Source organism: Abrus precatorius, unplaced genomic scaffold (genome assembly GCF_003935025.1).
Source record: "Abrus precatorius isolate BTA unplaced genomic scaffold, Abrus_2018 Scaffold11, whole genome shotgun sequence".
Taxonomy (NCBI): domain Eukaryota; kingdom Viridiplantae; phylum Streptophyta; class Magnoliopsida; order Fabales; family Fabaceae; genus Abrus; species Abrus precatorius.
Window position 1 is genome coordinate 12231799 of NW_020874303.1, and position 25724 is coordinate 12257522.

Consider the following 25724-nt stretch of genomic DNA (forward strand, 5'->3'; position numbering starts at 1 on the left):
TGTATCCCCAATAAATTTGCAAATTCAATTTTTATGCTATTTGAAATAAAAGTCATGTTGATTATTTGTAAAGTTTGTTTCTTTCCTTTCTTTTAGGAATAATTTGTTCGTAGTTTTTATCTACCAATTCTGTTTTAGATTTGTTTTATATATAGTTACACTGCATATAAATAAAATACGATTTTTGAAGTTAAGTTTTCCTTTTTGACCCCTTTCACCCTTTACATCACTGCAAATAAAAACAACATATACTTTCATTATCGTTTTTTTCTTATTGAAAATAAATGAAACACGAATGCAAAATGAAAGATCATGAAGAAATTAATGGCATGGAGCTGGATTCTGATGCCACGAAATTCACTGGTCGTAAACCTATCGGACAATAGGCATTGATTGCATTTTCACAGTGGAAATTCAATAGACCACACTTTTCATCAAGCTCGTCATTTTCAGAAGCATCCTAACCATAAAATTAAATACAACTTCAGGTAAGATATGGCAAATCATTACATATATAAATATAAACAATTAGTGTGCATCATAATCAAACATGCAATGATAAATTTAAAACTCATGTTCAGAACTTTTTATTATAGTATATATATAGCCTCGTCCTCGTTAGTAATTGTGAGGAATTAAGTTTACCTTTAGAGAATAATGGTGAAAGGAAGGGAGGAAACGCATCTTGCAGTACTCATTAAACATGCATGTCAACAAAAGTAACGGAATGGTTGCTATAGAAGCAGCTGGTTTTAACTTCAGTCCAAATAAACCAATCATGGTAATCTGCATCAGAATGATTGCAAGGAGAATGTAGTGATGAATATATGGCCAATATTGTCCATAGGTTTCGTAGGTAGTTTCATACACATCTTGAATCTGCAAAGGTAAGTCTAATTAAGATAACATTTATAGAAAGACAAAAATGAGTAATTCTATTATATATGTGAGGTGAATTGGAGATTTGCCATTGCTAATGGGTGCCTGTTTAGACTTCAGTGTCAAAAGGGATATATGACCGCCAAATCTAACTTAAAATAATGACATTCCTTCAGCGTAGAAAAAGGTATCAGGTTGATAAATCTGCATTTTTAAGTAGATATATAAAACTAATCATGCAAAAATTGAAAACAAAATGAATAAAAATGCATTAAAAATAATGAATAATGGTTAATTATGCATAAATGAATAGATGGAGGAGAAAATTCACTTAAATGCATTTTCCTTAGCTGAATTTATCAAACTTTTTATGCATTTTCAGGTTGAGAATTCAGAAGGAAGAAATGGAAGAATCTAGAAGCTCTAAGTGAATTTTGGAACAGAAAACAGAATATTCGAATTTCAATGTCCTCACTTTCAAGCTGTAGAATCATTCAGAAGCAATGAAAGTTGTGCAAGCCTTCACATTCAATTGTCAATGTCCCCACTTCCTGACGTAAGAAATTCAAAATTCAAAATGAAAGTTGTCTCCTCTCACTTTATGTAAGATTGAAATGAGATACTTTAGAGACAGATCGAGCTTCAATAGAGAATATCTCTTCAGAAATTTATTCTTTACTCATTTTTTCTGTATTTTGTATAATGTTTTGAATCTAATTCAGATTTTCTTGATGATTGTATAGTTTTACTTGTGTACTTAATGTTTTGTTGAATTGGTCATTCAATTGTATGAATTTAGAGACTTTCTGCACAATGGACAGATTGGTTGATATGTTCAGATCTGAAGTAAACTTCTTCATTTTCATAATTATCTAGAAATAGCAGTTAGAGGTTGATATGAATGTTATTAACTCTTATTCTAAGTTGAAGCTACCCAAACCATCAGGATTTTCTAACCGAGGAATAGTGTAAGATACCCAAACATTAGATTTTACTATACTAGAGAGTTAGATAATGCAATGAATTCATGAAACTATGAAATTATGTTTCCTGCATGAGTAAGAATCTTGGATTAAATCTGATTCCTATCCAATCTTGTTATTGTGATTTCATATCTGACTTGTATCTCATTCGTCTAAATTGTTTTGTTTCTTTCTTGCATCATTTTGTTCTGCATGTTTTCATAAAAATTTTGCATTCCCTTGCATTATCTCATATGGTTCTGCATTACTCTTGAAATTTCAAGTTGCTCTTGCATGTTTTCTTCCATGATTTTATCTATTCTTCTAGTGATTTGAATTTTACTTTGTTACTTTCATTCCAAAATTGTTTTCTAGTATAAGAAACTTCTCTTTTCAACACAATTCTAATATAAAACTCAAGAACATGTTGATTAGTTTGTTTTTTGTTGCATTTTGTGTAAATTATTGAGCTTAGGGACAATTTTCGTGGGAATAATACATTCTATACTCTTTTAAAACGATTGGTGCTCTTACCACATTTGCTTGCTCAAACGAAGCATAAAATCACAAAGTCTCATTCTAGATGGTTTATTTTCAAAGTGAACAAATAAAAGAATCTGTAACAGAGCATGTCCTTCTGTGTGTATGAGAATTTGTTTTATAGAACCCAATAAATGAGTGTGTGAAGAAGATATTGACAAACTCACCTGGTTGATATAGACAACATAGCCAAGACAGAAGTAAACGATAAGAAATGGGAGCAACAATGGCGTCACTACTGCGTACACTATGCCAATTAGAACTGACAGAGAGGTTAAAGGGATTATTCTAAAGTAAGGCAATGAATAAAGATAAGGACTTCTCTCTCGTTGACAGCCATTAATGCAAGACTTCAAAATATCCCAAAATAGTAAGCCAGGCTGGAGAATTTCCAAAGAAAACCCTGACAAACCATCTGTCAAGATGTATGTCACAAAGAAATCTGCCTGGAACAAAGTACATAAGAAGTCAAACTCATTAGTAGACTATTATAAGCATAACATTTTCAAGGATACATAACATAATTCTTGAAAGTGCGCCTGAGTCATTCATGGAAACAAAAGTCTCAGCATTTTGCAAACATATTATGAAGAGAAACACAGAATTTTGGCAAATTATACAGATAATGCCAGGAGTAATAAAAGAAAACAACATACTTGGGCAGAGACAGCTCTGGCAAGATGACTAGGAATATTTTTAGGACTACTAATAAATTGTCCAAGTACATCAAGAAGGGATCCTGATAGCACACTCAAGAAGAACACATTTCCAACCAGAAAGTAGAAAACCATGTTGCATGCTTTGATCTCCTCCTTGCTTCTTGCAATACATCCAGCTACTTTTGCCATAGCAAACATTGCAAATGGCACAATGTATATAAATGCTTTTAGGACAACACTTGGAAGATATCCTGTCACTATAGAGCTTAATCCTGGTCTAAACAATGAATAATATGCTATATGTCAAAAAAATTAACAAATATTCTATCATCCACATTAGGAACTAGTCAATAAATTAATAAGAATGTAAAATGAAAAGGTAAACAAAGATTCTTGAATGCACACAAAATTATTTGTACAATTTCCCTTTTCCTTTTTGTGATGATAAAACCTTTCAGTCTCTATATACTTCCAGAAATTTACCTCTGTATTAATTGATTCTGAATTGTCACGGTTTTCATTTTCGGAAATTTGAGAGGAATATCATTTAATTTGTGAGAGGAAATTAGGTCTTTTGGCAATGGGAGGTGCAGACCCTCAAAGTTCTGCAGTGTGTATATTTAGTTCTGTAAGTTAGAGTTCTTTCCTCATCTAATTCTAATAAAGATACCAAGTTTTTATCAACTGGTATAAGACCTCCAATCTTGGAGTTGTCGGTATCAAATCTTGAAGATGATTCCAACATTTGATGGAGAGCAAACTTATTGGTGGTTGACCAATGTAGAGCAGTATTTTGAGGCCATTGGAGTGTTCAAATGTGGAAAATCTTGGGCTGGAACAGCTTTGAGATGCTGCTCTCAATTGGTGGATTTGTTGGAAACAGGGTAATCAAAAGACAAATTGGCGGACCATTGTGAACTGTGAAGGCGGTGCTCAAGAGATTTCAACCTGAATATTAATCCAGAATCATTTGCATCTATTGGGGATGAGGAACAAGAATCTTGGGTGCAAGAAAGCAGAAAAGGTGACGATGATCTGGAGAGAAAAGAACTAGAATCTTGGAGACCAAAAACAAATGTAGAAAAATATGCAATTGTCCAAGAAAATGAACAAAATCATGGAAAGAAATCTTGGGAAAAAGACAAACAAAGATGAGGAAATTCAATGGATTGGGACAAGTAGTCGAGATAGAGAGACAATTGGGTGCTGTGAGGTCTGAAAACAAGTTTGCTTATGTGGAAGGAAACCATCTTTTGAGTTGTGAGTTGCAGAAACACATGTAATGAAAGGATGACATCGAATCATGATTTGCCTAGAAAACCTTGGGTTCTCAATTACAATTGCAGGGCAATGATGCCTCTGGTTCAGGGCTAAAAATATTGAAGAAAACAAAGTATTGGAGGAGATTGACTGCAGCCAAGTTTGTGTTTGACACAGGAGGGCTTGAGACTATTTTGGAACTGCAGTATTGGGGTTGGCTTAATCATAATGCTTCAAACAAATGGGACCCTGATACCACTATGCTTTGCAGCTGCCATAGATACCTTGAGGACAAGGTGAGTGTTTAAGGGGAAAGTATTGTTAGTTAACCCTCATTAGTTGTTAGTTAAAATAAGTTACTTAGTTAACCATTAGTTAGTTACATTAGTGAGTGAGTTAGTTAGTTAGGTGAGTTAATTTGAATACTGTCTCCTATAACTAAGAGGGGAGATTCGAGAGGAATATCATGTGATCTGTATGAGGAAATTAGGGCCTTTTGGCATTGGGAGGTGCAGACCCTCAAAGTTCTGCAGTGTGTGTATTCCTGTTTTGTGTTATAGAGTTTTTTCCTCATTTTTTCTAATAGAGATACCAAGCTTCTATCAGAATATCTTTTCAGTCATTCCTGCATTAAAATTAAAATAATAAAATTTATGCAATAGTTTGGGATTCAACCAAAAAGTATGAGCAAATGCTTTTAAGAGGGCCAGAACTAGTGTATGATTCTCACATCAACTGCACAGCCATGGCAGGAGGAAACCATTTCTTCAGTTTCTCATATTTGGCTATTCCTTGAACAGCAGTAACAGGAATGGCAAAGAAAAGCGTAAGTAGTGATGCAGCAATGAGAACACCTAGTCTATAAAGTGGCACTACTCTGTAGGATACTTTCATATTCCTCCATGAAACATCCCTTGGTTCTGGGACATGTTCAGTGATCCAAAGAAGTGGATGTGAATGCTGTTGCAACTGAGCTGCTGCTGCAGCAGCAGAACGGGACTTGAATGTTACGAAAGCAACAGGCAACTCCTAATGCACGAGATAAATCAAGATACTTTGTTTTCAGTTTTAGTAATCAGATAATTAATAAAACCTTCAATGAACATTTATAATCATTTTCTTTTCGAAGAAGTAAATAGGCAAACACAACTGCACAAGATATCCAAATAACTATATGGACAAGGTATTTAACAAAATACACATTATATATTGATTTTACCAGAAAGGAACCTTATATTTGGCGTCGGTGTTGGACCATTATATTCCTAAATATTGTACTAAGGCTCTTCTCTATTTAAACATAAACAGACCAACAAGTTGATTGTGGTAAAACATGATGAAGTACGAAATAATATAGTATTTTCAGATCAAAAGCAAAATTCTTCAATAGAGATGGATTTACCTATTGATACATATATAAACCCATGCAATATTGAGAGAAATAATAAATTTCCATATAGATTACCAGCAGTATGCAACCAAGATGCATCTGCAAACAGAGAGAAATTAAATTTTATTCTAGATGTAACACCCAAAATTTTCACCACTTCTAAATTAATTATTGATCATATCACTCTAATCAAATTAGAATTAGATAATACATGAAAAGGTAGGAATTAAAACACACTTAGCAAAATCTACTAAAAACAGAGCCGACTAAGGAAGAATCAAGTGTAACCTAATTTTTAGTAGAGATTAATAACCAAAATACTATAAATGATTTTAGACCATCTAAATTAAGGTTACAAGAATTATATTGAGTTGGGAAGAAACTAAAATAGAAAATGAATGTAAGTTGCAAATTTTGGTCAAAATCACCAAAATACCTCTAGAAAGACCAAGAATGTTGGCCCATTTTTATGGCACATATATGACTCAAGAGTGGGCTGGACGTTCAAGAACTAATCCCAAAACTTGAGTACAAAAGTCAAACCAAATTCTCTAAAATTGGCCTAAAAATAACGTGAAATTGCTAGAATTTTAGGCAAATTTTCCAAATTTCTCAATCCTATCCAATCCAGCTCATTGTGCACGGTTTGTAGCTTGAAATTGAAGCAAAATTGGCCATAATTGAGTGAAGAATGAGTTGGATAGGATAAGCCAATGGGAGAAATGACCTGGCTCATCAAAAGTCATAAGAAATGACACTTGATAATGTTATCCGATTAGGCCTAACTTAATTGCAACTAGATTCTCCTCTAAACTAACTAATGATTAAGGTAAACAAGGAGGAGGGACCAGACTTGGTTAGCTCATGGTTGAAGGCTAACCAAATCAACTACAAAGGGATAAGGAAAGTGCCACCTCAAAAGCCAATTTTGCCAATTTTAGGAAGATTTTTGTGAGCCTCTTTATACCTAGATGCAAGCTGATTGGAGGGACACTTTCAAAAACAAAGCTCCTGGACATAATGTATAAATAGTGGTCATGATGTCCCAGCATTGAGAGAGCGAAGAGAAAAATTGAAAACCCCTATCCAAAGAGAGCCCATTTTCACGTAAAATAGGAAGCCAAGGAAGAGAAAGTGAAAAAGTTTCCAAACTTCGCCAAACTCCAACCCACATATCCTAAAGAAACCCCACATCACTAAACATGACCCACTTCTTGACCAAACACTTGAAAAATTCTAGAAAAGCTAAGACAAACATCAACTATCCCACCACAACAATTAAGTAGGAAAATTCCAAATCTTTGGGAGCTTATTGGACAAGTGAAAGGCTGACTTGGAAGAGAAAAAATGAGGTCCGAATATACTAACAAGTGTAAGAGGAAGAGGAGACCATCACCCACTCACCACCCTACCAAAATCAAGGATACTTTGCTAAATGACTTTTTGAATCAAAAGAGAACCTTTAACCCTTTCTATGTGATGAATATTTCGTGACCTTGGTGGACATATGAAAAAAATTTGATTGAGAAAAGAAAACTCAAGAAAATCACTAAATCAGTAAAAATAGGAAATTTTGTAGAAAAACCGTAATAAACTGAAAAAGGATATTTTAATGGAATTTTGTTAATGGTTTTGCTTGCTACGTGTTATATTCATGTTATTGTGATATGTACATGTGGTTTGATGCTTTGGAATTAGTAAATAATTTTTGGGAACTTTCTGCAAACTTGAATGTTTTCTATCTTAAAATAAGTGTTGTTTTCTACAAATATTAAAGGCATGAACTGAAATTTTAACCCTTGATTTGTGTTTTTATGACTTGTTTATAGTATTATTCAAGTAAAATTTTTCATTGTCTCTTTGCTTGGGTACAAAAACGAATTTTTGCAAATTTTTAGGAAAGATTACAGTTTTGGATAGTATAGAACTGTTTTGTTTATTATTTTGGCTTTAGGATATTCCCAAATTTATGAAAAAATTTCTAATAGCTTAAGAACATATGAATAGGGTATTCTGGAGTTTTTTGGGATTATTTCAAATTTAAATGATGTTTTAAATATATTTTTGAACTTTTTGGTAAAATACTTAAAAAGGAAAAGAACTCAATGGGGGGTATTGTTGGGCCCAAGCCAAGTGGGCCTCCACTAAAAACATACCTGAGAAGGAGGGGTAGAATGGGGATTGTGGGCAAGGAGGCTGTTATGGAAGATTCTAATAGAAAGAATGACGTGGATGAGTTAGGGGGGAAAGGGGGGCAAAGGGGGAGGATATATGGTTGTTGATCAGAGAGAAGAAGGCATCACCAGGGAGGTTATTTGGGAGGGGTGGTAACCATAGGAACAGCTTCATTGCTTTCTGCATTGCAATATTTATTTCTTCTGTTATTTTTCAGCACTTTCCTTGTATTATCAGGGATATCCCGAGTTGCTTGCTATACAATAATAAATATATTCAGTTTCTATCAGAATTTTTTTTTATCCCCCAGATTTTACCATTAGTATTTGAAATGGTAATAGAGATAGAAGTAATAGGGACGTCTCACACTCTCACTAGACACTTAAACATGCTAGCCTATTTTTCCTTCTTTTTGAAGCTTAGAAATTAAAACAAAAAATATTTGACTTGTCTAAATTTTGGTATAGAAGAAAAAAGCAGTTTTATAACATTATCAGAGTAGGAGATTAAAGATCATATACACAATGAAATAGAAGTGTTTCTATATGAAAATCTACTCAAAATAACGTACAAGTAAACATTATATGTTAAACTGTTACCTTTTTCTGGAGCATGTCTTTGCATTGCAACTGGTGAATCTTGTGACTAAGTGCTTGAAGCTTTTCCTCTAACAAAGCTACTTCTGAAGTCTCTTGACGTGATAAACTTAAAAGTGACAACATCTTATGTTTCCTGGCCCGCGAAGTTTCTTTTAACTCTATTTTTCTTGCAAGAGACTTTGCTTGATTCTACATGTTACAATATCTGTGAGAGGATCCATTACACACTAGAGAAATTGAAACAAAATTTGTCTTCTTTAATGCTTGAGCAAATGCAAAATATGCGGTTTTTCTGGCATAAATGAATAAAACTAAGATAATCTGTTCCATCTCGCAAACTAAAAGCTCCATTCAATCTAAAAAGACTTTACGTGTTTTGGGGACAATCAATACACTTTATAAAATATATATTCCAAAGGAAGGTAGCCAGTGAAATGTACAATTATACAGCTATAAATCTCAGGGCATTGAGAAATAAAGTGCTTTATCACAATTACTATCTCTATTCTCTAAGCACAGGATAAAAATATCCTACCATTTAAAATTAGGTTCACAAATTTCATTTTAACACTTTCGTACACAACAGACAAATAAAAGTATTATTTGATTTGCAAAATTCAAGATATGGATAATTTGTTGGGAGTTGTTGTTATGCTATTCCAATTTTGTAGTACTCAAAATTTTAATTATATAGTTCATGGATAGTTGATGAAAAAGTCATCTGTTGTTGTCTCGTCAGAGGCTACAAAACTATCAATGTCATTAAAGCTTCCTCTAAAAATATTGCCTATGATCCACATGGTGGAAGCATTCTGCATCTCTCAGGATAGGACATGTTATCTTCTAGTATATCTTGTAGCAAAAAGTCATGTTATTTCACTTCCATGATGGAAGTTGTGATCCAGACGAAGCCATACCCACCCATGGCATGGGTCTCTGACCACTTCAAGTCCTTCAGAAATAAAGTTGTACTAAAAAATTGACCATATGCAGAAAGAACAAAACTGGAAGGGAAACAGTAATGAAGAATTTCTCATTGCTGTTTTCTTCAAATTTCATGGAATGATAAGTGAAAAGCAGCATGAAATTTCCAAAATGTTAAGTAGCATGATTTAAATTATGACATAAGAGCATCTCAAACAGATTTTGTAATGTTCATGATTAGCATATATACACTCTGTGAGAATTCTTAATTGAAAATTGTAATAGGAATATCTTACCACCAACTCCTCAAGATCTTCTGTGCTGTACACCATTTGATAGGAAAAGTAAGTGTTCGGATAGTGTTTTGAGAAGAAATGATCAACACAACAGCCATGAGTCTTGTGCTCATTGCATAATGGAATTTCACGAACCAAGACAGTAAATTGATCAGGTCTTTGCTTTAAATTTTGAATTTGCTTGATCCTTCGAATCAACATTTCATCATATTCCTGGAGATGAAATTTTCATAAAGGCAACAGTAAGGTTAACTTGAATCAGTGATAAATTTTCTATGCAACATAAATACTCCAATTCTCTGAAGTCACAAGCACATTTGTTTGATCATTATTTGTTGGTAGATTAAAATAGAATTTCTCCCACTACATGTCTCTCGTTTTCAATTTAGTCTCTACTCTCTATGCCTAAAATTTGTAATTGGGTCCCTATACATGTCTTTAATTTGATCATTGTCATCGAGTTACCATCTAAGCCATTTGTGTTGGATGATGGGGATTGTATACATGGAAAGGCTTGCACACGTGGCTCGTACACAGAAAAATTGGATAGAACTTAATTTTAGAGAAGATCAGTTCACCTACTGAATTCGCTTAAACAAACCAATATAATCTGTTCCTCATTGTCAAGGTGTCTAAATTCATATACGACTAAATTCACATTTTAATTTGTTCCTTGTTGTCAAGGTGTCTAACACCATCTGTGTTGGGTGCCGTGACATGACTTGTACACATGGATGAGGAAACAACTTAGCTACCACCGCAATCACGCTGCAATAGAACCTTAGATTCAATCGTTTACCCACCTTCATCAATGAATTTGGGTTTGCAACAAGATGCCAATTGTTGTGGCGCAAGGAATAAAGTCAACTTCAAGTATTTCTACTTCTAAGACAAGGAATGAGAGCGTCATTCTGTGATTGCAGGGATTGGATGAATATTTACACATCTTGGACTCCTCAAAATCTAAGTACAAGATGATAACAATGTTCATTGACAAGTGAGCAGTTCCAAGATCTTTCATGCAATCTGGAAAATAATAGACATCCATACCACTTATCTTTATTTATCATTATCTCTAAGATTATTAGAAAATAATCTAGGATATTATCTCATGTAGATATTACGATTAGACTGCTATATATACATGTAAATTATAGTGTATATTGATACAATACAATACAATACAGAATTCAAATTATTCTATGAGTAACATTTTCATTAATTTCTCTATCATTCTGTAGAATTGATCCTTAAGTACCTAAACTTAGAATCTTATGGTATAATATCATCTCCAAATTTAACTTCCAACACATGATCCTTGTCTTGTTTTTTGTTAACCATACAATGCATATGATAGAAACAACCCAAGAAACAGCAAGAAATGTTTGGTATTAAGGAAATCAGAAAAAGACAAATGCAATAACAAGAATGGAAAAATGGAGCACTAAGTAGCTCTTACGCTCCAAGTCCTAATTCAGAAAAATTCCTCTTTCTTCCTCCCACTAGCCAACAATTATACCCTTTTCTCATAACAGAATATTTGCTAATCATTCTCTCGCCCCAACCCTCAGCAAGACACACACACACGTCTTCATAATTAGTTAGGATTGAGCCCACTGGATCACACCTCTCTCCCAACTTATTGTTTCCCAAGTTTCCCCTGAATTTCCTTCTTTTATACACTTTTATCCCATCCGGAATTCGATCTCTAACAATACCCCTCTTGAACTACTACCTTGTCCTCAAGGTGGAAGTGAGGGAAGCTTAGTTGTATGTCAACTGCTAGTTCCCATGAGCTCTCAAATTCTAGCATATTTTTCTATTGAATCAGAACTTCCAATCCTCCTTGGGGGTTTCTTCTTGCTGCCATCACTTCAGTTGGCTGTAATTTCAGCTCCCAATCTTCTGCAAGACCCACTGGGAGAGACTGGCTCTTGACATTGGGAGCTATACATTTCTTGAGTAAGGAAACATGAAAAACTGTGTGTACCATGGATTCAGCAGGCAGTTTAAGTTTATACGATACCTTTTCAATTCTCTCTAGCATTTCAAATGGTCCATAGTACTTTGGACTAAGTTTCTAATTGACATAGTTGGCCAAGGAACGCAGCCTATAAGGTTGGATCTTTAAATAGACCTTCTCTCCTACTGCAAATTCCACATCCCTTCTTTTTTGGTTGGCCTGGTTCTTCATGCGAACTTAAGCCCTGTCTAGTTGCCATTTGAGCTCATCTAAAATGACATTTCTTTCAGCCAACAGGTGGTTCACTTCCTCCACTGTGGATGGGGATACATCTCCCTTGATCAATGGGGGTGGTTCCCTCCCATATAAACTCTTGAATGAGCAAGTATTGGTGGCTGAACTGTAGGTGGTGTTATACCATAATTCAGCCCAACATAACCACTTTGGCCACTGCTTTGGCTTGATTCCTACAAAACACCTTACGTATGTCTCCAAGCACCTATTGACTACCTCCGTCAGCCCATCCGTTTGTGGATGGTACACAAAACTAAATTTCAATTTAGTTCCTACCTGCTTAAATAATTCAACTCAGAAAATGTTCATAAAAATCCGGTCACAATCAGTGACTATTGATTGTGGAAATCCGTGTAGTCGCACCACCTCCTTCACAAAAATGCTAGGAATGTCCTTAGCTGAATAAGGGTGCGAAATGCTAACAAAATGGGAGTATTTAGTAAGTCTGTCTACCACCACCAAGATAGTATCCACCTCTTGAGCTTTAGGGAGACCCCTATGAAATCCATTGATAAATCCTCCCAGACTTTACAGGAAATTGGCAATGGCTGAAGCAATCTAGCTGGAGACAAAGTCTGATATTTGTTTCTACTGCAAGTTTCACACGACTGAATATATTGTTGAATAGTCTTTCTCATCCCTTCCCACCACAATAGCCCTGCCATACATTTATAGGTACGAAAAAAACCCAAGTGTCCTCCAAAGCAGTGTCATGGAATTCTTGCAAGAGTAAGGGAATTCTAGGGGAGTTCTTGGGTATCACTAACCTCTTTTGGTAGAATAAACGCCCCCTTTTAATTCAAATCCCAGCTGTATTTTACTACCTTGCAGTAAATCATGCATAATCTGTTTCAGCTTCTCATCCCTTTGGACCTCCTCCTCTAGTCCATCCCAATCTTGGAAGGTAACACTGGAAATGGCAGCAAAGCACATTTTCCTGGATAAAGCATCAGTAGCTCCATTATCTTTTCCCGCCTTATACTTTATTTCAAAATTAAAACCAAGCAGTTTGGCCACCCATTTCTATTGCCCCTCACCCATCATTCTTTGGTCGACCAAGAACTTCAAGCTTTTCTGATCAGTGTGTACCACAAATTTTCTCTTCAGCAGGTAGTGACACCATTTCTGGATCGCCATTACTATAGCCATGAGTTCCCTTTCATAAACTGATTTTTGTTGGGCCCTCTCTGATAGCTTTTGACTAGATAAGTTAATGGGCGTCCCTCTTGCATTAGAACTCCTTTTCCTGAAGCATCTGTTTCAATTATAAATGGCTTTTCAAAATTAGGGGTCGCTAAAACAGGAAGTGTAGTCATTGCTTGCTTGAGTCTCTCAAAAGCCAGCTAAGCTTTTGTACCCCACTTGAACCCATCTTTCTTTAGAAGTTAGGTAAGTGGCCAAGCTAATTTCCCATACCCATTCACAAACCTTCAATAATAACTAGTAATTCCCAGGAAACCTCTCAGCCCTTTCAAATCAGTAGCTACAGGCCATGTTAACATGGCTTCTATCTTTTTGGGATCTGCTGCTACTCCTCCCCCTAAAATGATATGCCCCAAATACTCAATTTTTGTTTTGGCAAAACAACACTTCTTTTTGTTAATAAAGAGAGTATGTTGTCTCAGTAGCTCTAACACTTGTTGTAACTGATTTAGATGCTCTTCTTCCGTCTTACTAAAAAACAATATATCATCGAAAAAGTTAAGAACAAACTTCCGGAAAAAGGGCTTCAATATCTTATTCATTAATGCTTGGAATGTGGATGGTGCATTTGTTAGGCCAAAGGGCATTACTAAAAATTCGTAATGTCCTCATGCGTTCGAAATGCTATCTTCTCGATGTCTCTCTTTCATTCGTATTTGGTGGTACCCTGACTTTAAATCCAATTAAGAAAATATTCTAGGCCCCCAAGTTCGTCCAGCAATTCATCGATTATGGGAATGAAAAATTTATCCAGAATAGTTACCTTATTCAAGGCTCGATAATCCACACAAAATCTCAAGTCCCCATCGTTCTTCTTGACTAGTATCACTGGACTCGAATAAAGGCTGTTGCTTGGACTAATAATTCCCGAATTTGACATCTCTCCAATAATTTTTTATATCTCATTTTTTTGGATATAAGGGTATCGATAGGGCCTTATCCGAGGATGTCCTGCATCCTCCTTCAGATTGATTGCATGGTCTTATTCTCGTGGGGGAGGGAGCCCTTCCGTTTGCTTGCAAATGTCTGCATATTCATCCAACAGTTGCCAAAAATTTCTCGCAAGAGTTTGCTCTGACTGTTCCTCTTCCTTTTTAGTGCAAGAGGCAATAAAATACCCCTCTCCATCACCCCTCAGAGCCTTCATTGTCGCTCTCCACGAAGTGTTGGCCATCGCTAAGCAGGGGTCTCCTTGAATACACTTCGACACCCCTTCCTCCTCCCAACTGATCACAAGCTTCTGAAAATTAGCCCGAATGTCCCCCAAACTCACAATCCACCCCATTCCTAATACTGCATCCACCCTTCCCAAACTCAGCAAGAAAAAGGGTTGGATTATTCTTACTCCTTGCACTTCAAGCTCGATTTTCTCATAGAACCCAGAGCTTTCTGTCAACTAGCCCGTGCCCACTTCTACAGTGAAGGTCGTCACATCATCAACCTCCACTTGAAGTTGCCTCGCCAAAGGTTTAGACAAAAAATTGTCCGTCGCCCCTGTATCCACCAAAATAATCACTTCGTTGCCCCTTATTGTCCCTCTCACCTTGAAAGATTTATTCACAGTGGTGAATCTTTGAAGATTATTCAGTATGATTCGAAGGGACTTCATCGCTAACTCTAGAGTGACCTCATCCTCTTGAACTTCCTTGTCATCTTCTTCTTTGGACTCACCATCTTCAAAGTCTTCCACTAGCACGAGTTTAAAGTGCTTCAACTTGCATACATGACCTAGTCCCCATCTTTTGCCACATTTGAAGCAAAGACCCTGGCGGCTCCTCTCTTGAAGTTCTTCTTGGGAAAGGCGTTTCCCAATGACATTCTTCTCTCCACTCGCTCCTTTTGGAAGTCTTGTTGTTCCCTCTCTTTGCTGCCCACTCCACATACGAAATGGACTAGCTCTACTGATATTTGGGCCTTTAACTTGGCCCAAAACTTTGCTCAGTGGACTCTCTCCTCCTTTCCATTCTGTGTTCCTCTCTTCTAACATGAGAGTCCTATCTTTAACCTCAGCTAGGGAGCCCAGCTCTAAGCTCTTGACTTCCGCTCTCAGTCCCCCTTTCAACCCATTAATGAAGATACCTTTCATGATCTCTCAGTCCACATGCTTCATGGGCCCAGAGACTTTTTCAAATTCTTCAATATAGTCCATAATTGAGCCCAATTGATTTAATCTCAACAAGGGGCCAGTGGGGTCCTTCACTACCCCTAATTGGAACCTCCGTACCACATCGTCTCTGAACTGTCTCCATGACAAACATGAAATTTGTTCCTCCCACGTCTGGAACCAATTCAGCGCCTTGTCTTCCAATGCTAAGATCATGACCTCCATTCTCTCATCTCCCATACCTTTCGATTTTCACCAGCCAGCCCAATGCATCTTTGGAAAATAAAAGGAGTTCCATTTTCCTATCTAGCTCATGTCACTGGCGGTGGGGGCTGTCACGACGCGAGTTCGATGGTTGACTACCCCAAGAAGGGCCACCCCAATGGTGTGAGTGACCACCGTGGGAGTGGGGGAGCCTCAATTATCGCGGTACCAAGACCCCAAATCACGAAGCTCGCTGCGACGAAGAGAAGGGGAGTAGCGTGACCCCTCATCTCGTCTAGAACTCTCATTCCATCGGTCTCTCAGCTCCACTCGGTGGTTCCTCCGTGGCTGTGGCGATCGATCCCGTGAACGAGCTCGGCGTGATTCCTTCAACAGATGCAACATCTCATCAAACTTCTTCTCCAGCTCTTCCGCTCGATTCTCCATTAGCAGCTTCAGCAAAATTGGACCCCTACAACTCCCAGAAAAAGCAGCTCTAATGCCAAAATGATATAAACAACCCAAGAAACAGCAAGAAATGTCTGGTATTAAGGAAATCAGAAAAAAACAAATGCAGTAACAAGAATGAAAAAAATGGAGCACTAAGCAGCTCCTACACTCCAAGTCCTAATTCAAAAAAATCCCCCTTTCTCCCTCCCACTAGCCAACAATTATACCCTTTTCTCATAACAGAATATTTACTAATCATTCTCTCGCCCCACCCCTCAACAAAACACACACACACGTCTTCACAATTAGTTAGAATTGGGCTCACCTGGATCACACCCCTCTCCCGACTTACTATTTCCCAAGTTGCCCCTGAATTTCTTTCTTTTATACACTTCTATCCCATTTGGAATTCGATCCCTAACAGCATATAATTTGCCTTACTTAGATTTTGAAGTCTCTTTACATAACTCAAATTTAGCATTAACATCTTCTTTTGAATCCTCAACCAACACTATTTTATCTGCAAAAAACATACATTTAGGAATAATCTTTTGTATGTCACTTGTAAACACATCTAACACAAGATTAAATAAGTAAGGAGTCAAAGTGGAGCCTTGATGTAAATTTATCCCTATTGAGAAGTCCTTAAATACACTTCTAAAAATTCTCACACACATAATTATCCCCTCATACATGTCTTGTATAGTTGAATATATGTTACATAGACCCTTAAATACGCCTTTTCCATGTCAAATACGCCTTTTCCATGTCAATAAAAACTATATGTAAGTCGTATAAGATAGTTTGGTCACATGCAAGAAAGACCTATATAGGCACCGTGCATAAAGTGGATTACATGACTTTTAAGTCCCGTATAAAGAGAACAAGAAAGACCCAAAAGAACCTTAAATGAAGTTATTGAAAGAGACATTTTAGTTATTAGATTTCTAAAAACTTAATTTTTGACCGAGCTCAAGAATACGCCTTTTCCATGTCAATAAAAACTATATGTAAGTCGTATAAGATAGTTTAGTCACATGCAAGAAAGACCTATATAGGCACCGTGCATAAAGTGGATTACATGATTTTTAAGTCCCATATAACTTTTGTTCTAGACTTTTCTGACATAAAGCTAAATTGATTTTCTGCTATCGAAGTTTTCTCTTGTAATCTATGTTCAATCACATTTTCTCACAATTTTATATAGTATGACTCATAAGTTTAATCCCTCTATAGTTTGCACAATTTTGGATACCTTGTCAATAAAAAACATAATGCATCCAAGAAGGGTTTTATGACAATAATGCTAATAGATATCAACCTGAGAATTTCACCTTATACAGCAGGTACATCCCGTAGAAAGATATAAAACACAAGCAAGCAAAATGAACCCAAAGCCTGTTTGAAAATCATGAAACTAGATCAGTTTTAAAGCTTTGAGTCAGAAGTGTGAACCACAATAACATTTGGTCTAAATCACAAATTACAATAACAGGATAAAAAAAATATGGTGTAAAATAGCCAAAATAATGACCAACGGAGAGGACTTAAGGAGAATTTCCCCCAAGCCTTTCCTTTGCCTTCCTCTTCAATCTACTTAACATCCTCCAAACTCCACAAAAGTGCAACATTTCCCATACTCATTAAAGTCCATGGTTTTTCCAAAGAATCAGCAACATATATGGGGAAAATTACAAATTAGGATATGTTGATGAATATATTTTCAATTTAAGAATAAATTAACTTAAAGAATGGTTTATTCACTCAACATTCTTTGGTTAAAAGTCAAAAGTTGAAAATATTAGTTCATAATAGGCAAAGTTATAAAAAATGCTAGCAACATATTCTTTATTATTTGTTAAAAATTATTGAAATTAGCATTTTTTTTCCATACTTTCTTGTAGGAAATTTTCTGAAGTTAATGTTAAAAGGGGAAAAGAAGTTCAAAAGAGAGAGACAAAAATCACATGGGGCAACTTTGTGGTATTTGTGCTCAAAAAAATTGAATATTTTTCTCTCAAATCCTTCTCCTTAATTTTTTGTAATGATGTCATTCTTTTTCAACAGGAATATCATGTACTTTTGTCTATCAGCTTTGTTATGCTTTGATCAAAATAAAATACGTCAATTAAACTTATCTGTGCTTTAAGATAGAGATTCAAAATTACCATACTCAATTTGTAAAAACTAGATGCATGTGAGTAAGCCCATTCAAATATGTCACAATAATCTCACCTTCTAGAGCCTCTTTTAACATTAGATATTGTAAAAGAATCCATTGTAGAGTAGCTCCCATTCTGAACCTCCGAGACACCATAATTAATCGGGAGAAGTACCACCAACCCAACAACTGAACACACTGTAAAAAACTTAATACTGCAAAACCAAAACTTTATAAATAAAAATAAGAATAAAACAGTAAAATTAAGCAAAATGCAGGAAATTTAATTTACCAAGGTTAGTATTGCATGCCACATGTAAACAGCACATGGGTACCCCTTTGACTGTGTTTCGGAGAACAGTGAAGTTTTATATTCACTGTTAAATTAAAAAATTATATAATATTTATAAAATAAAAATATAGAAATTAAGTTATCTCAATCTTTTTTTTGTCTTCGTTTAGAAACATCAAATAAAAAAATTTATTAACAATCAAAAATTATATCTTACCTTTTTTTCTCCAACCTCACTGATCTTAAATATATATCCTTAAGAAAATTACAGTAAGTTACTATTCCATGATAAATATCGAAAAGTTGCCCTTTCAATTTAAATGCAGAAATATAGATTACATGATATATCAATAATATATTTTGGCCTTAAAAGCATAATTTTAATAAAGTTAACCTATGTCAATTCTTTAGATCGCGCGTAGATTTTATATTAGGCTACCTCGTTAACCGGGAGCAAGAGGGATGCAAGCACAGTTAATATAAAGGATAGTAAAGGACAAGAAATGATTATTGGCACACGTGTCAGTGACAGGAATGATTAGGAAACTGTCAAGTTTTTTAATTAGATCATTTAAAAATATTTCTGTGTTTGTAAACTGAAAAACTAAATGTGACGTGTAAGCTTTTTTTATTAATATTTTAAAGAATTTTTTATAAATATAATAATTAGAAAATAAATGAAAAAAATAAAAGAAAAAAGTCATCGTTACCCTCCTTATGTTTTTTTTTTTTTTCTCTTTCTTTCTTTTCTATTTTCCTTCTTCTTTCTTTATTATTGTATCAAAAAGTGTTAAAATAAAAATCAGATCAAAATATCTAAATTTTTTTTACCGTTCTCATCAAAACAAGAAAAGGCTCTGAAGCATTTTCGGGAGTATAAATACCCAGAAGACTGGAAAATAATAGAAAGAAGATAAAATAAAAACTAATTAAAATAAAATCTCTTCATTTAATTTTTGGTCAGTGATTTTTCTGGGGACAGATTTTATTAAATTAAATTAAAATTTTAAATAAATATTCAAAAATATATTATACTATTAATTTAAAATTTACATATTTAATGAAAAAATTAAATAAAATTAAGCAAAGAAATAAATTTAAAATTTAAAAATTAAAACTAAAATATAAAAATTTAAAATTAAAATTAAAAAAAAACTTAATGTTTAACGTGATAAAATAGGAAATAAATTGTTGAGCTGTATTTGGACCAAAAGTTTTACTTTTTCTTTTAAAACTATGAAATCAGTAATAAAATATAATTTGAGACTGAAATATAAAAAAAAAAATCATGAATAGTAATTAAAAAAATAATTTTTAAATTCTTATTAAAAATTCTTTATATTTAAAATAAAAATTATTTAATTAAAACTCCAGAATGATTTATAAATAGTTAAATTTGCCAGAATTCTTAAATAAGCATTCACGTTTAAAACGAATGGTAATCACAAAAAATGGTAAATTTGAACAGCAGAAAAAAGTGAAAGTTGTAACTGACCCAAATTTGAAGAGCCTGATGATGACAAGAGAATCGAGGCCATGAGCTTGGACGATCTGGTCTTCGGTGACGGTGCACGCGCGAGAAATCCACGAGATTGAAGGAAGGAAACGGTGCACCGAAGAAGGAGAGTGGAAAGGAACGTGGTGGCGGTGGGAGAGAGAGCGAGCATAGTATATGGAAGCATTGCAAGGTTGCTTCTTCAGCATGGAGAAGAGCGTTAGAATTATTAGGGCCAACCCTATGTTTATGGCTGCCGATGCCATAAGGCTATGAGGGTCCATCTTCAACTTCAGTTTCTAAACATACTGTGAGAGAGTGTGAAAAATTAAATAAAACAGAACAAAAGATGAGCGCAAGAGGCGAGGCGTGGTATGGTGTTTGACACCTTTGGAGTACGTGGCAGAGGTTCAAGTGAGCACGACGCAACTCACCCTGCCTCTGTTTTCATGCTATTTCGGTGCATGTTTCAGGACTCGCTAAGGATACTTAAAATGATGCTTATTTTATTATAACTTGATTTTATAAATATATACATATATATATATATATATATATATTAACATATCTTAATTTAAATTTATATTTAATTTAAGGTAATAAATTACATCTTTTAGATTGAATTGAAAATTTTAATAGTCTGAGAAAAGATAAAAAAAATTAATTTTAAATTATAAAAAATTATGATTAGTAAAATAAATAGTTGTTTAATGAATTCCGTCAAAATATAAATAAAAACTTAAAATTTGATAGATATAGGTATATAAATATATGTAATATATAATACTTGTTAAGAGTTTTTAAAATTAAAAGCAAACTTAAGAACGAAGTTTTTTATCATTAATAAAATAATTTATAAAAATTATTATTTTTATTTAAAATTTATTTTAAAAATTTTTATGATGCAAAATTATCTATAAAATTATCGTACTTAATTTTGTTTATCATTCTGGAATCATTTGGTTAAGATACTTATTTAATGAATTAGTCGGAGTATAAATAATATATATATATATGTATATGGGTAAATTAGATATATATAAATACAAAAAAATAAAAACATTGAACAGACTTAGAATTTCTCCCATTCCTTTAAGATTCAATAAGGCAACATGGATCACATGAGGTACAAATTGTAGAGGAAGAAGACCTTAATATTTAGTGTACAAAGAAAGGGAAGATGAATGAAGAATAAATAGTGACTAGATTAGAACTGGAGTGAATAATGCAAGAGAAGCATATAAAAGCTTATTTGATTTAGGAAATCAAATTCTTTATCAATAAAAGACATGCGCAAAACATCATATAAGGATAAGGTGATGCATTAAAAAACAACAAACTTTTGGCTCCAAGAACAAGATATAGTTCAAATAGTTATGCAGGATTTGATATCCTCAATGAAGAGGAAGGTATTTACTGGACGATTCCTTGACGATATTCATTCCCTGTCCAAAAATAAAGTGGAATTAGAAGATTATGAAGAATGGTGCAAATCGTGGAAATCAACGTTGATAGTTAAATTCTTGGAAGAGTTTTGGTATCAAGTATATATCTTTCATTTGAAGAGCTTGTGAGGGAGAAATGGAGAGATAAAAATTGTAGATTTAAATAAGAACTTTTCTTTATTTGTTCTTTTAATGGTGAACACCCTCATTTAAGTTTAAACATCCATGCATTTCACATATTAGTTGTGAGTTAGAATTCTTGATTTATCTTTAAAATTATATAAGAAAATCTTTTGTGAAAATTTGAATCATATCTAAGTACTATGTTTTATATTGATGATAACACTCATATTTATTTAGAAATAAATTTGGTAGAATTTGTTTTAAACTATATTTAAAAAGGAAATTTCTTCTTTTTTCCAAGGTTCTTGAACAAGAGTTCAACATTGAATACAAAAATTACACTAAATTTCTTTCTTTGATTGAAAGTATGGCTATTAGTGGAGAAAAATATTATTTAGAGAACATTTATCATCAAAAGGAAAAGATTAAAGAGGAATGGAATAATATGGATAAAGATAATTCAACAAATAATTTTAGCAATTAATACGATAAGAGAATTAGTCAAGGTGATTATGGAAAAGAGGCTATCTTGAAAGCTAAGAAGTCTTTTCATAAAGTTACTTTATACCTTGAAGTTGATTAAAAAATCTCAAAATAGAAAAGGAAACAACTCCAAAAAGGCAATATACAAATATAAAAGGATGCTAGCAATGATAACACTCCTATATAATGACAAGAAAAACTCAAAAGTTAGAAGTAAGCCTATGCAAAATTCTACAAGTAATGAAATCAATATAGATCCCTTTACCTCCTAGGAATTAGCCTAGGCTTAAAAGGAGAGGAACACTTGAACTAATTTGAAAGGGATGAGAAATATTAGTGTTCCTTATAATAAAGAAGAGTTATAGTAAATAATTATAAGAAGGATAAACAACACTTAACCACAAAAGGTAATCAATTTTTTATGAATTGTTTAGTTTGGAATTTTAGGGTGAATTAGGGTCCATTTGGCGACTAGAATAGGATCCATCCAATAAGAGTAGGATAGATAAATTTTTATCATATCCAATATTTGATAAAAAGAAAGATATTACATAAATATGCAGAAAATAACAAAATTACTCTTTTGTCTATATTTACTAAATTAAATTTTAATTATTTTTACTTTGTATGCGTTATTTATTTTTTAATTTATAAAAATTATAAAAAAATTAATATATTTTTAATTTTAAAAATATATAAAAATAGAGAGGAGAGAGAGAGGTAGTGAATTAAGGATATTTTAGAGAAGATAATTGCCATCTTTTCCTTTTTCTTCTAACTCAGCTATTTTGTGAGGATAACAATTACACTAGTCCAATAGTATCATATAGGTAATAGGATAAATTAATTCTATCATTGTGGGTCAACAAACACTTGATTAAGAATAAATATAATATGTTATCTCATCCTATCTACCCTTATCCTAGCCACCAAATGAGTCCTTAGTGTTGTCCCATTATTATAGGAGTACTTAACATTTTAATGTGTATTTATATATTAGTTCATGGTAATTTTTAAAATTTTAATTCTTTCAACTTACTCTACTTTTAACCATGAAATTTAGGAAAGTTTTGAATGAAGATGCTACAAGAAAAGTTTTTAATGTATCAATGTCAAAACTCACTACTAAAAATATAGAAAATAAAGACGAATTTTTAAATGCTTATAGACAGATTTTAGCATTACAGACAGATTTACAAATGGGCTAGAGTTGCTTATAATTTTCTCGTTGGTAAATAAATACAAACGAATTTTTGAATCCGTCTATAAGTTACAAATTGATTTTTATTTTTTATTTTTTTACTTTTTGTTTACTTGTATGATTATTACTCATAGTTCCTAATTATCATAATTTGTAAATATAATGAAAATTATAAAATTATAAATTAAAATTCAAAAATTATTTATAAAATGTTAAATTAAAATGTCATTACAATTAAAGATGTAAACATTTAAGGAAATAATGTCAAAAATAAAATAACAATATCTATCATGAATAGTCGATGTGATCTTCATTAGAAGGAGCATCACCATCAGTAGAGGAAGAGGAGGAGAAAGAATGTCACATGGAGCTAAAGACTAGTAGTGCTAGAGCTGATGGAAGAAGAGGAAGAGATGTGGAGCTAATTGCTTTCATGAGCTCAAAGTATACATACATCTGCTACATCTGCATATGCCGCTACTGCATCTCCCTTTGCATCCTCAATGTCACCTTTTTCTCTATCTTCTTCTCCATTTTTTCCGCCTACTTCTTTTTTCATGCACTCTCCTTAGTCTTCCATATCTTCTCATTCTGCTTTTGGAGTTTTTCATTTAGGACATGAACTTGAGTATGAATCATGTCCTCCACCTCCTCAGGTGTAAGAGAAGGAGTATCTCCGATGACAAATATAGGAGACATTGAGTCTACAAAGAGGTCCCACATGACATAAATGCGGCCTTTATAAAGGCCGCTCATTGTCTCTAACCACATAACATCCTCATCAACAAACTATAGGTGTAACAGTCCAAAATTTTAACTATTTGTTTTTTGCTATTAATTGATTTTCTTGATTAATTTACATGAATAAGGTTAATAAGGGACTAATTGACTATTTATTAGAATTCAAATCTATGTTGATTAGGTAGACTAGAATTAAAAATTTTAAGTAAAACTTAAGTAAATACCAATGAAAAATTGGGTAAATAAAAGATCTCCGATTAGGAGAGAAATCGGTATAGTTTCAATAATTTAAATTATCAAGGGTTGGGAAGCCATCCACCACACCTTGATCCAATGGCTTATAATTAATCTTGTGGATCATTTGAGACCACAAGATTTATGAACCAATCAAAACTAGTCAAGTAACTCCATTCATTATGGCCACTTGGATATTTGCTCTCCCTTATTCCCTAATAAATTTGTCACTTCTCTCCCTCATTTTCTTCTCCATTTTTCTCTTTTTCTTACCTCCATAAACTTTTCTCTCAAGCTCACCTACACTTGCAAGTTAGAAACATCTTTTGGAATCAATTTGGTCCTCAAAAGAGGTAGGGTTTTATCTTTGTTGATATATTTATGTGGATGTGTGTGGCTGTCTAGTTTATGTTTTGAATCTTCCCTTATGATGAATGATTTCATGCCCTTGATATGTTTTAATTTGCTTGAGGACAAGCAAAAATTCAAGTTTGGGATGGTGATAAATCTATATTTTACTAGTATTTTACCTTAGTTTTAATACATTTGATATAGAAAACATAATAGAGAAAGCTGGAAAACTCATAAAAATAATAGAATGTTCAAGTCTTTTCTAAATAGTTAGTTGTTTAGATTTTATGAATTTTGTATGTAAAAATTACTGATTAGAACATATTTTGTAGGAAATTCTGAGCTATGTTCATGATAAATGTTTTCTATACTTGATCCTACATTATAATTCATGAATGATAATTGAGAGTTTTAAGCTATTCATTGAGAAAATTTACTATTATTAATTTCATTTTATTTATATTTCAAGAAAAAGGATCAAGAAGTGAAAGTTTTAAAAGATATTGGGAATTAAAACACACAAAGAACCAGAGATATACATGGGCAAGTACATGTCCGTGTATATGAGCGTGTATCTCACTGGTCGCGTCAATTGAAGTGTATCATCAAAACCAGAGATGTACACAGCCAAAGTACATGGGCGTGTACTTTTCAAGAAAGCTGTGAAGTGCAATTATTAGAGACCAGAGATGTACACGGCCAAAGTACATGGCCGTGTTTGGCCGTGTACATGAGCGTGTACTTTTATGGAAAGCTTTGAAGAGCGTCTTTTAGAAACCAGAGATGTACACAGCCAAAGTACATGGCCGTGTACTCGGGCGTGTACTTTTAACGTGCGTCATAATTTAAATTTTTGCGAGAAGATGAGTCCTTGGCCACTCATATAAAAGGGAACTTGGCACAAAAACCTAAAGGAGACAGTTTTGAAAGGAAGAAAGACTCAGAGATGGCTGGAGGATGGGATAAAGCATTTTATTTCATCTTTTTTGTAATTTTAGTTTGAAGATGTTTAGGTTCTAATTTTCCTTTGAGTATCTAGACGTAATGAATCCTAATTGACTAAATTTTCTGTAATTCTTCTAATGCTATTTCATGTTCTTTTCTCTTGGGTTTAATTGAGTAGTATCAATTTTCTTCTATCTTGTTTGAATTTGAGTAAAATTCCTGCATGAATTTAACATTGCTCAATTAAAAAGACTTGAATGTATTTCTAGAGATAGAAAGACGTGAGTTTTCTGTATTAGGATTAACCCTAATTATAGAATTCATAATGAACTTAATGCAACCTAGGGGTAT

General features: G+C 33.7%; 1 protein-coding gene across 1 annotated transcript; it reads right to left on the reverse strand.

Moving 5' to 3' along the window:
- Positions 1 to 310: 310 nt before the first annotated feature.
- Positions 311 to 20134, reverse strand: LOC113856387 (CSC1-like protein At3g54510). Its single transcript, XM_027488184.1, is given in 11 exon segments — positions 311 to 460; positions 646 to 879; positions 2549 to 2827; positions 3038 to 3317; positions 5031 to 5329; positions 8465 to 8653; positions 9685 to 9897; positions 17237 to 17319; positions 17516 to 17541; positions 18138 to 18278; positions 19851 to 20134. Coding segments are annotated over 11 exon segments (2178 nt in total).
- Positions 20135 to 25724: the final 5590 nt, after the last annotated feature.